Consider the following 12,689-nt stretch of genomic DNA (forward strand, 5'->3'; position numbering starts at 1 on the left):
AAGCCAGGCAAAATGTCACTAAAGTCTCGAATTCCAAACGGCTCATTTGAAAGACGGCAACCTTGTTTTATAAATACAGTATCATGCAAATACAGGCCTTTATGGCTTGCGTTCAAATTTTCGGAACTTATGCAGATCCCAAATGTACAAAAACATGTACCAACACATAAAGGAGTTGGATTTGCATAACTGGATCCCTTTAAGTAGCAGTATGTCAACATAAAAGCTCTGATCTCAAACTCAATTTACCTGGTAGGTAGAGTCAGGGTGAGAAATATTTACTTCAGAATAGGGCTGGACGATATACTCGATATATCGCAGGTTTGTATTTGCGCGATATAGAAAATGACTACCGGTATATTGTGGTATTCGAGTATATGTTCTCACGCAGTTGCTTTCAGCTGCTGACATTACACTACAGGCTCTTCTCACTCTCACTCGTCTCTCCTCACGGAGATATAAAACAAGCGCACTTTCTTACATACTTATACGCCCTCGTGGAGCAGAGAGGTAGCGGTATGAGTAACGTTAGCTGTGGTGCGAGTGGTAATATGAGAGAAGGAAGGTGCAAAACTGGTAACAAATGAAGGAAGAATTAATTCCCAAGAAAAACAGCAGGGGGTCCATCGTCTGGTGGTGGTTTGGCTTTAAGTGGGAATATGTCGGCCAACCGTAATTTATCAAGTGTGGGGCAAAAGCGTTGCTACAAAAAGTAGCATTACTGTTAATATGTAGCATCATTTGAAAAATCTCCTGCTGGAGAATGAAGAGTGCTTACTCCGCATGTCAACATCTCCATTCGGTCCCACACCAACAAAATGCAGAGGCAGCCATTTCCACATCAACACCGTATGAAAAAAATAGTCACCAACAGAAGGAGATAATGTCCGCAGTAACCTACCACATAGCGAAGGACCTACGCTATTTGATTTCCTATTATGCAGCTCATTTTTATTTGATAGTTATCGAAATATCTTGTGACATCATGCACAAAAGTGCACTTTTTTCGTTTTAGACTATTGTAGTGGCATTCTGTACAAAAAGTGAATTTTAATTTAGTGTTGTTTTTGCGAAAGTGCAAGAAAGTGCACTCATAGCAAGTTTTAAAATGTCTCTAACAGTCTTGCACTTCCTGTTTTGAAATAAAATGAATGTTTGTGCCACTGCTTAATAACTGTTTAATAAATACAGCCACAGTCCACCATGTACAGTTCCAGTGGAAAGTTTGTTCACTGGTTCTTTTGTCTGGTTCTTACTATATGATATCTTACCATACCTTACCATACCATACCACCTTTATTTATAAAGCCCTTTAAAAACAACCACAGTTAAAGAAAAATGGGCTGTACACCAGAAAGAAATAGTAGCAAAAAGAGAGACTAAAAAATAACATTTAAAACAGAAGTAAAATACACAATGAAAAAGCAAATACAAATTATCCTAAGGACAATTTGTTGGATAAAAAGCAGTTCAAAAAATTAAAAAAGTTAAAAACAGTATAAAGTCTCATGCTGGGTTAAAAGCGAGTGAATAAAAATGGGTTTTAAGAAGGGTCTTAAAAATGACTAAAGAAAAGGCCTGTTTCACATGGAGAGGGAGATGGTTCCAGAGTTTGGGACCCGCAACAGAGAAGGCCCTGTCCCCTCGAAGCTTGCGCTTTGATTTGGGTACCTCGAGGATCAGCTGATCAGCTGACCTGAGGGACCGGGTGGGGGCATAGAGGTGGAGCAGCTCAGAGAGGACCACGTAAGGATTTAAAAACGAGTAAAATAATTTTAAAATGGACTCTAAAAGAGGCAGGCAGCCAGTGGAGGGAGGCTAAAACAGGAGTCATGTGCTCTCTTTTTCTTGTGTTAGTTAAAAGTTGGGCAGCTGCATTTTTCTTAAGCGAACACTTTTAGTAATATAGATTACGACTTGAGGTGACTGAATTGTGCGGATTGTCGGCAGAAACATATCGTCATGTAGTGTTATTAGTTCATAGAAGCATGTATGAAAATATAATACATTTGCAGTAAAATAATTGAATTCTAAAGTGCCCTTTTTATTGTATTAGGTTGCATTTGTAAAAGTCTGCTACGATTTGGTCTGGCGTTCAATTTTGGAGCATCCACAAATACCTTGTTCCCCATCTTAGTACCTGTTGGTCTTTCTCGTGACACTGCCTCTCCAACACCAGCGTCTTCTCTCTGAGGTCTTCTACGGTATTCCTAAGCACTTCTTTCTCCTCCAGCACGACCTGCATCCGCCGTTCCAGCTCCATCTTCCTCTCCGACAGCATTTTAATCTAAAAATGTTGAGTGTAGGTATTTAGAAATGACACCCCATTGGAAAGGATTATGGCGACAAGCTGAGGATTGTCTTGATTTTCTAGTGGAAAGCAGACAAATGGGCAGCCACTGAATTGATTAAAAGGCTAAAGATTGTGTTGTCCCGTCTCTGAGGCGAGCTCTTACGCGAGATTAAAAGCACTCCCACTGGCCTTATGAATGCTTGTTGCCTAGCGCAGGCGTAGGCGGTTGTAGCCACCCTCATCTTAGGAATGTCTTGGTGATAGGATAGTGCCTACACAGACCTTTTATATCAGCTTACTCAGCAAATAATGGCCTTCACCTCAACATAGTCTTCACAGCGGGACTTGTATTGTTTTGGTCTGTGCAGAGTTCAACATTAAATGAACTGTTGTACTGGTTCTGAACCTACTTGACAGAGCAGCAGCTTCACACAAAAATCAGTTGCTGTTGCAAAACACATGAGCATGCATGCCACGTTCTGGATGTTTAAAGCCACCGCAGGCTATTTATCAAAAACGGTGCAAAGCCAGTTGTCATCTTATAAAAATAAAGGATATAAACAGCAGGATTCCCCAGACATTTCAGTTCATTAGTTAAATTTAGAAAACTGAACAAGTAGAGGCCGTGGGTGTTTTCCTTCCCAGCTGTCACATTACAGAAATACGGGAGAGAGGAAGTGTTTAACTGTACCAGTATCAACAAATAACAGCAAACATGAGCACGAGGCTGATGTCACTTTTTCGATGCATGACCTTTGGAAACAGGGATTGCCAAAACAAATTATTCATGTGAGTATTGAATTAATTTAACTTTGGTGTTTTTAATTTGTAGATCACAGCCTTGCAAGATATTGCAAAAGATCCAGATCAAATGTAACCTTTGGTACAATCCTTGTTTCTACAATAGAAGCTACATGCAGCATGCGTTATGACCAAATGACGGCATTCGCTAATCACTCACTTCTAGTCCTTGCTGCTCCAATCAAGAGGGAGGAGCAGATTACAGAGAGAAAACACATGATGAGAAGTCTGGTTATTGCTAGGATGGGGTTAGACTTAGTTTCGGGCTAGCGTTTGCAGTTTGGGTTAGGATTTGGATTAAGGGCGATAGAATTAGGGTTTGTGGGGGATAGGTTTATGGGTTATGTTCAGCGATTTTGCAATTAGAGGGTTTGGGTTAATTTACTGTTGGGGTTAGATGTAGGGTTGAGGTACAGTTAGAATTAGGGCTAGGGTAGGCTTAAATTTAGAATTAAGGCTGAAATATGCTCCAGGCAGGATCCTCCCACTCCGAAGCCTCTGGCGGACCTTGATGTGCGACTCCAGACGATTCTAGCTAATTTAGCTTTTTGTAGTACGTCATCTACAGGTTTTCCACAAGTCCTCTGGCTCGACTCACTCAGGGAGCGCACAGCCCACCTTCACCAACGTCTTCTCCGGTTTCGAAGCAATATACAATAAAAGGGACCGCTATTTCAACATTAGTTGTTCCAGCTCAACACAAAAATGTGGATGCGCTCCAGTCATGTACACACAGGAAGCTAATAGTCAACGAGAGTGGTGGTTGTCATCAGCCAAGCAAAAGAACAGAGGGGACACAAGCTTTGTGATGTGAGAGCATATTTCAGACTTCAGAGGTTTAGGGTTAGTCAAACCATGTCAATTTTGCTTATCTAGCACCGATTTGCAACAGAAGTGATCCATAAACAAATCACACATAGAGCAAGTCCAGGACTATGCTAGTCTTACGTTGAAGAGAACAATTTGAACCACACATAGGCAAGCACTTGGCGACGGATGAAAAGGAAAATTCCCTTATGGCAAGAAACTTGAAACAGAAACCAGGCTCAGCGGGGTGGCCGTTTGTCTGGGCCGGTTGAGACAGACAGACAGAGTAGCAGAACAGAGGGTAGGTAAAGAGAGAAATAAATATTGCTGATTATGACTTACTTCGGCTTGTAGTATTTCTAGTCGTGTCATGTGCTGGCTGGCAGACGTATTCTTCTCCCTGAAGTCATCCCGTAATGAATGGACCTGAATGGTTAGCTGCCTCTCCACCTCAGCAGCCTGAAACAATGTTCAATTTGAGTGAGAACATCTAGCATCTCTTTAAACAGATAACAAGAACACCAACACAGCTCATAAACCCGTCAAGCCATTTAACTCGCCACACAAGAACAGACAAACACAATAGAAAACCTGCGGAAGGACCAGTGCTAAAACTTCAAAGAGAACTTCCGAAACAGTTAAAGCATTCATATTTTCTGAATGGTGTGCGGGTTAGGGTTGTAAACTAAATGTTTGTTAAGTGTCGAATACAAGAACACGTAGGGCTAACCTTGTACTCTGTTAAGGTAGTGAAGTAGAACAGAGGATTAACAAATACCTCCTCCTGAGGGGAAAGTTTGATTAAGGTGTTTAAATGTAAACTTCCCACCAAATGCTCTTCTGGTAAATGAAGCAAAACCTCAGAGTTTCATGGGATTTTTCCAGAAGCACAAAAAATGTCCCTGTTTGTGCAGACTTGGGCAGCATAATCCTTGCGTGTGTCATTAAAGTGTATCGGACTTGTGGGATCAGGCGACATGACACCAGACTGAGCTTTACCTACACCCAGGAAGCTGATAAACAGGATGATTTCCATGGCAACAGCATTTGAAAAAAAAGTTCCCTTTTTCAAACTGGCTAACATTTTGAGTGATGGTTTGATCCTGCCCTTCTCTTGCATGTTTTCCCATGTGTATAATCAGGGACTAAATTGTCCACGTGTGTGAATCTGAGTGTAAATGTTCTTTATTTATGTGTCGTGCGATTGGCCAGCGACCAGTCTACAGTCTAACCGCCTTTCGTCCGAAGTTAGCTGGTATAGAGCACTAACTTGGATGTATGGACAGACTTTCTAAGACTAATTGAGAAAATCCCGTCTGAGTTCTGAGTGTAGATATGGGCACATGGCATACAAACGATTATGAATAAATGTTTTGACTGACACTGTCACAGAAATAATAAGTTCAGCACCATACTGAGGGAGAAATCTATCTGTAATAGTTTATTTTTATCCTTGTATCAATTGGGTAACTGAACAAATCCCACACATATCAATCTCATGCAAGGGAGTAGGTTTGATTTTGAGATTGGTGGGGACACAAAAGTGCTCCAAGGCAGCACTCTGAAAATTTACTTTTTTTTTTTTTTTTACATTAGCAATCATAATTTCACGTCATGCAGATGTTAAAGGGTAAAGTAACTAAAATGAAAGCAAAGTTGACAACTTGGAAGAGTTCTCATCTTTACTCTTTAGTGTAGGGCTGTAGTGCAACTGTGCATCATACTGTCAATCAACATAGCCTACTGTCCATCAACAACATCAGAATTACATTCATGCAATACAACATTGTAAATAAACATAAATGAACTGTAATAAACTTTTCCCCAACTTGTGTTTAAATCACTCACTATTTTTCCCGTCATCTACTTATTTCTATTGCTGCTTTTGTACTGTAAATATGTTACATGAAACTAAAAAAAATTCCAAAAATAAAACGGAAAGGTGAAATCCGGCGATCTGATTGGCTGTTAACCGTGGTTTAAATAATGAGCACGGCTACTATTCTAAAGCCTTATCACAGCGTAGGCTATCACTCCGCCTCAGGCACGTATGACTGGTATGAATGGAAGTTGTTGTCATGTATCCATGACAACGGACTGTTGCAGTCCGTAGAAAAAGACAGCTGATGTTTTTACGATGTTAAAAAACGGACTAAAGTAGTTGAATTCACATGTTTAAGGTTAACTTTCACCTACGGGGAGGATTAACAATGGTAGAGGGGACTGAGCATTGACTTTCAACTGGAAAAAAAGCGGAGGAAAAGACGAGAGGCAGTGCTAATTTGGAGCTAACGTCTGGATAGGTGGGACTGTTTTTTCCACAGTGAGAAGTGACAGCGGGGACAGCCACACGTAAGTTAGCATGAAAGCGGCAACCAATCAGGGAGCGATATTTAGGTTAGAGGTGGGACTTCTAGCAGAGACCGACATTTAATCCTTTCTGTGCCATAATCATTGACTAAACATTACGGGCAGCGCTTGTATTGATAGTGACTACACAGTGGCGACTGGATATTGGTAGGGACGTGTCCCTAGCGCCCTTACCCAATTCTACGCCCTTGATCTCATGCATTTATGTTTTGCACCACTGCAAACTACAATGGTTACAGTACGTTTCACTAGAGCAAACATGAGTTTCTCGAGGTTAGAATAGAATAGAATAGAAAGTACTTTATTGATCCCTGGGGGAAATTCAGAAAGGTTAAGGAAGATTCTTATGTCATGTTTTACAGTACGTGAACTGTGACACTGGTCTATGCAGAAACCAGGTATGCAGCCGGTCATGTGCACTTCGGGGTGAGGTCATAACCATAGCCTGACAAACTAAATGGTGGCAGACTCAGATAATGACTGACTGACCCGTCATCTCTCTTAGTCTACCTATAAATTTGAATCAGGGCAGGACAAACTAGCAAGGCACAATGCTTCTGCAGTGTTCATGGCAACAAATTAGGACTCTTGGCAGAGGGACATAATTCTTGTAAAACCTTTCGCTGTCCACTGACTAAACTAGTATTACACTGTGTGTGGATCGGGTATATGTGAATATTTACTGCATGGCAGGACTTCAAGCAAACAGAGCCAATCTGTAAAATATAACCCTGCATTGGTTTAGAATTAGGACTGATCAAGCAATGACTTGTGGCCTTAGCTCTCTTGGAATGTTCTTGATTTTAAGGCAGGATTTAAATGCACAAGTCGATTACTTTTTTACAGATGTGTTCAAATATGTCTGAAGGCTTTACAAAGGAAGAATGCATGTGAAAATGCATTTACCCTGTCCCTTAGAACAGTCATTACTTCCTAAGTATCGCTTATGCATTCTAAAGATCGACCGACATGGTTTTTTCAGGGCCGATACGATATGGATATTTTGCTAAGGCAAAATATCGAGATATATATCGTGACATGGCTTAAAAATATCGAGATATTATATAAAAGGCCATATCGCTCAGCCCTAGTCTCATATGCATTTCCTCCTCCTGCATTTGCCATTGCTGCCAGATTCTACTGTAAATGTGAGTGGTCTGTGTAAAATTCACATTGGAGCTCAAGTGAACTAACTGTACTGTATCAGAGTCCATCTGTTTGGTCCGCGCCAGGGTTTGAATGATTGTTAGCGCACACACACCAGGGTTTTCTTTAACTGAACCAGCATGACAAGTATGAATGCAGCACCAGTAATTAACTTGAGTAAGGGGCTAAGTTGTGTTGGTTGCCAACTGGCTGCATATGGCAAGTCTATTAGGAAGGATTATAGCCTAATCCTCTCTGTGTTGGATCTTACTCTACCTCTTACATCACGGCTTATGGATGTTGTTCCTGAACACGTTAAGGGCATACTGTATATATTCTCCTCTTTCTTGACACACTTGGCTCATCCAAAGTCAAACAGCATTTAGTATCAATCAATCAATCAATCATCAATCAAAGTATGTTTATATAGCCGTGAATCACAAGTATCTCAAAAGGGCTGCACAAGCCACAACGGCATCCTTGGCTCACATCAAAACATAAATCAACGTTGTTACTCTAGGGCAGGAGTCGGCAACCCAAAATGTTGAAAGAGCCACATTGGACCAAAAATACAAAAACAAATATGTCTGGAGCTGCAAAAAAATAAAAGGCATATTACAAACAGATAGTGTCATGAGATATAAATTGAATTAAGAGGACTTAAAGGAAACTAAATGAGCTCAAATATAGCTACAAATGAGGCATAATGATGCAATATGTACATATAGTTAGCCTAAATAGCATGTTAGCATCGATTAGCTTGCAGTCATGCAGTGACCAGACATGTCTGATTAGCACGCCACACAAGTCAATAACATCAACAAAACTCACCTTTGTGCATTCACGCGCAACATTAAAAGTTTGGTGGACAAAATGAGACAGAAAAAGAAGTGGCATAAAAAACGTCTTAGAAAGTCTGAGAAAGTTATCCATGTAAACAAACTACGTTGAGTTCAAGGACCCCCAAAATTAGTAGGACAAAATAGTGCTCTCCGAATACTCGAATCTGTGAAGCATGTTTAATACAAACAATGTGCTTTATAACAATTAGGGAGGTTTGTCCTTCTACAGAAACCACATTAAAACAAAAAATATGTTTTTTCCCTCACTCATCCATTTTTCATACATTTTTGAAAAACCTCCAGAGAAGCTGGACAGGACAAAACAATATTGATTAGTAAATGTAATTTATTTTTAATCTAAAGTATATTAAAGTCCCCACATAAGTGGTTCCCTTTCAAAGTTTCTCATTGTAGCCCATTGGGTTGAGTTTTTCCTTGCCCTGATGTGGGCTCAATCTTTTACACACTGATGTCTGTTCCCTTTCAAGGTTTCTCATTGTAACCCATTGGGTTGAGTTTTTCCTTGCCCTGATGAGGGATCAAGGAAAAACTCAACCCAATGGGTTACAATGAGAAACCTTGAAAGGGAACCGCAGATCTGGGGACTTTAATATACTTTAAATTACAAATAAATTACATTTAATACTCAAGATTTATCAAAATGAAATAGTGGTTCCCTTTCAAGGTTTCTCATTGTAGCCCATTGGGTTGAGTTTTTCCTTGCCCTGATGTGGGCTCGATCCTTTACACACTGATGTCTGTTCCCTTTCAAGGTTTCTCATTGTAGCCCATTGGGTTGAGTTTTTCCTTGTCCTGATGTGGGATCAAGGAAAAACTCAACCCAATGGGCTACAATGAGAAACCTTGACCTTATTTTGATGAATCTTGAGTATTAAATGTAATTTATTTGTAATTTAAAGTATATTAAAGTCCCCACATCTGCGGTTCCCTTTCAAGGTTTCTCATTGTAGCCCATTGGGTTGAGTTTTTCCTTGCCCTGATGTGGGATCAAGGAAAAACTCAACCCAATGGGCTACAATGAGAAACCTTGAAAGGGAACCGCAGATGTGGGGACTTTAATATACTTTAAATTACAAATAAATTACATTTAATCCTCAAGATTTATCAAAATAAATCTACAACTACCCTGTGATTAATCTAATTATAAACTAGATGTTGGACAGCAATACAAAATGGTAAAAAATATATATATTTTCACGTATGTCAAGAGCCATGTCAATTGTGACGAGGTCAATAAAGGATGACCTAGGTGGTGTTTAAGGAGGTAAAGTATAGAAAGGAATACATGTAGAAGGGGTAGGATTAAGTACTGTGACCCCCCGCAGCCCCAAAAGGGACAAGCGGTAGAAAATGGATGGATGGAAGATCTGTTTTATCCTACATGTTGAATTGTGAAAGGGTAAACATGCGATGCGCTTTAATTAGACTATGTTAAGCAATAATTGCTGTTAAAATAAACTAAACCATTACCATTGTCAATTGTTATAAGTCTAAAAGATATTAGGTTACTTTGTTAAACTTAGTCCAATTAAATCTATTTCACTCGCCATCAAGTAACTTTTATAAAAAAAAAAAAGGTTATGGGCACTTGATGGTCAGTGCCAAGGAACATGTTTTATTCTACCGTCTCTAGAAAGGGAGCTCGATTAGATACTAATCAGTACGACTCCAGAATTTTTAAGGACGAAAGAAAAGAGGCATTCAATGTTGGTTTTCGACCTTGCAGCTTACGTGCAAGTGATTTCTCCAGATTCTCTGAGAAATGTTGTTTTTAAACTATTGGGACAATTTGCTCAGGCATTTGTTGACAAAGTGGTGACCCACGACGCACACGGTTTCCAAAAACAATTTGAAACGTGGACTCATCAGACCAGTGAGACCACAGAGCACTTTTCCACTTTTCATCAGTCCATCCTAGATGAGCTCGGGACCAAAAAGCCGGCGGCGTTTCTGGGTGTTGTTGATAAATGGCTTTGGCTTTGCATTAGTAGAGTTTTAACCTGCACTTGCAGATGTAGCGACCAACTGTAGTTACTGACAGTGGTTTTCTGAAGTGTTCCTGAGCCCATGTGGTGATATCCTTTACACACTGATGTCTGTTTTTGTTGCAGTACCGTCCGAGGGAGCCAAGGTCACAGGCATTTAATTTGATTTTCGACCTTGCTGTCAGGCTTGCCCCTGACAGTTTGTCTATGTTTTAGTTTTTTCCTCTGCATTTGTCTGTTTCCTGTGTTTAGTATTTCCTGTCTTTTAGTTCCTGTCAAGTGCTCTTAATTTGTCAGCTTCCTGTCTTGTTCCCTGAGTGCTGTGTTCCTTCTCAGTGTGTTTAGTATTTCCTGTCCTTAGTTCCTGTCTAGTGCTCTTATTTTGGTTCAGCTTCCTGTTTGTCATGAATTGATTAACGTGGACCCCGACTTAAACAAGTTGAAAAACTTATTCGGGTGTTACCATTTAGTGGTCAATTGTACGGAATATGTACTGTGCTGTGCAATCTACTAATAAAAGTATCAATCAATCAATCAAAGTCTCCCTATGTCCTGTGTTCCTCCTCAGCTGCGGCTGATTGGCACCTGGCCACACCCGTTGCCAATCAGTCGGCTCCTATTTGTACCTGCTTTTTCTTGTGCCAGTTGCTGGATCATTGTATTGTCATTTGTATTGTCGTTGTCTCATATCACCCTTGTGTCTTTGCTACCTGTCGTGTCTGGCATCATTTCAGCTATTACCTGTCGTGCTACATCATGTCCTAGTCGTCGTAGCGGTAAGCTGTTTTTGTTAGCCATTAGCTATTTCCAGTTTTTCTGTTTGTTATCCTCTAGCTTCCATGCTAAAGTTCCTTTTTGTTTCTTATTAACTTCTATGCTAAAGGCCTTTTGTTTCTTATTAACTTCTATGCTAAAGGCCTTTTGTTTATTATCCGCCCACGTGCGCGCTTTTGGTTTGAACCCTTTGTTTGGTTTTGTCTTAGTATTTATATTAAAATCATGATTGCTCACTCCATGCCTGCCTCCATCTCTGCATCTTGGGGTTCGTCAACAAATAACCCTGACACTTGCAGTGATATCTCCAGATTATCTGAACCTTTTGATGATATTACGAAAACCGTAGATGGTGAAATCCCTAAATTCGTTAAAATAGCTGGTTGACAAATGTTTTTAAACAATTTGCTTATGCATTTGCGAGTGGTGACCCTCACCCCATTCTTGTTTGTGAATGACTGAACATTTCATGGAAGCTGCTTTCATACGCAATCATGGCACCCACCTGTTCCCAATTAGCCTGTTCGCCTGTGGGATGTTCCAAAAGAGTGTTGGATGAGCATTCCTCAACTGTATCTGTCTTTTTTGCCACTTGTGCCAGCTTTTTTGCAACATGTTGCAGGCATAAAATTCCAAATTAGCTAATATTTGCAAAAAATAAAGTTTCTCAATTCGAACGTTAAGTATCTTGTCTTTGCAGTCTATCCAATTGAATATAAGTTGAAAAGGATTTATTAATCATTGTATTCTGTTTTTTATTTACTATTTACACAACCTGCCAACTTCACTGCTTTTGTAATTTGAAGGAAATTTTGTACCTATATTTAAAACAGATCTTTGTGATCATGCGTGCATTATTAGTATGAAAATGTCAGCTGCTCCTCATTATATTATGCATTTTTAATATATTTACATTTTTTCTAGTTTTTTGTAGAGATGTCTAATATCGGAGTGGCGATATTATCGGCCGATATTCGGCTTTAAAATGTAATATTGTAAATTATCTGTATCTGTTTCCAAAAATTTAATTTATGACTTTTTAAAACGCCGCATCGTACACAGACGTAGGGAGAAGTACAGAGCGCCAATAAACCTTAAAGGCACTGCCTTTGCGTGCAGGCCCAGTCACCTAATATCAATGGCTTTTCACACACACAAGTGAATGCAAAGCATACTTGGTCAACAGCCATACAGGTCACACTGAGGGTGGCCGCATAAACAACTTAAACACTGTTACAAATATGCGCCACACTGTGAACCCACACCAAACAAGAATGACAAACACATTTCGGGATAACATTCGCACTGTAACACAACATAAACAAATATCAAGGGTCCCTTGCAGCACTAACTCTTCCGAGACGCTACAATATACACCCTCCTTTTCTTTACAGGTTTCCCCTGTATTTGCTCATTTTGTTGACAATCTCATCTGAGACCTGCAATTCATAATCATTTCTATGCAATATCTGTCAATATGCAGAGTGGTACTGCATAAGCGTGCAGACCAATCACTTTAAATTATTCATCATTAATCTTCAAAGGCACACCTTTCACTAAAATGACGGCGCATCACTTGGCTGAGCAGCTTCTATAGGCTGGGCAGACCTGACCTGACTACCGATGAATATTTTCGTTTGCACGGATTTC

The 12,689-nt window shown here is 40.0% G+C and overlaps 1 protein-coding gene across 3 annotated transcripts in view; it reads right to left on the reverse strand.

Annotated features, from left to right (window-relative positions):
* Positions 1 to 12,689, reverse strand: part of bicdl1 (BICD family like cargo adaptor 1) — a 54,342-nt gene that overhangs the window by 31,740 nt on the left and 9,913 nt on the right. For all 3 annotated transcript variants that reach the window (XR_009807587.1, XM_061906994.1, XM_061906995.1), the window contains exons 3-4: positions 4,244 to 4,360; positions 2,141 to 2,287 (exon numbers count right to left, since the gene is read on the reverse strand). Coding sequence is in view for 2 of the 3 variants with exons in the window: in XM_061906994.1 (XP_061762978.1) it covers positions 2,141 to 2,287; positions 4,244 to 4,360 (264 nt within the window). In the remaining variant the exon portion in view is untranslated. The remainder of the gene's footprint in view (positions 1 to 2,140; positions 2,288 to 4,243; positions 4,361 to 12,689) is intronic.

The sequence above is a fragment of the Nerophis ophidion genome, linkage group LG07 (assembly GCF_033978795.1).
Source record: "Nerophis ophidion isolate RoL-2023_Sa linkage group LG07, RoL_Noph_v1.0, whole genome shotgun sequence".
In the NCBI taxonomy this organism is placed as follows: Eukaryota; Metazoa; Chordata; class Actinopteri; order Syngnathiformes; family Syngnathidae; genus Nerophis; species Nerophis ophidion.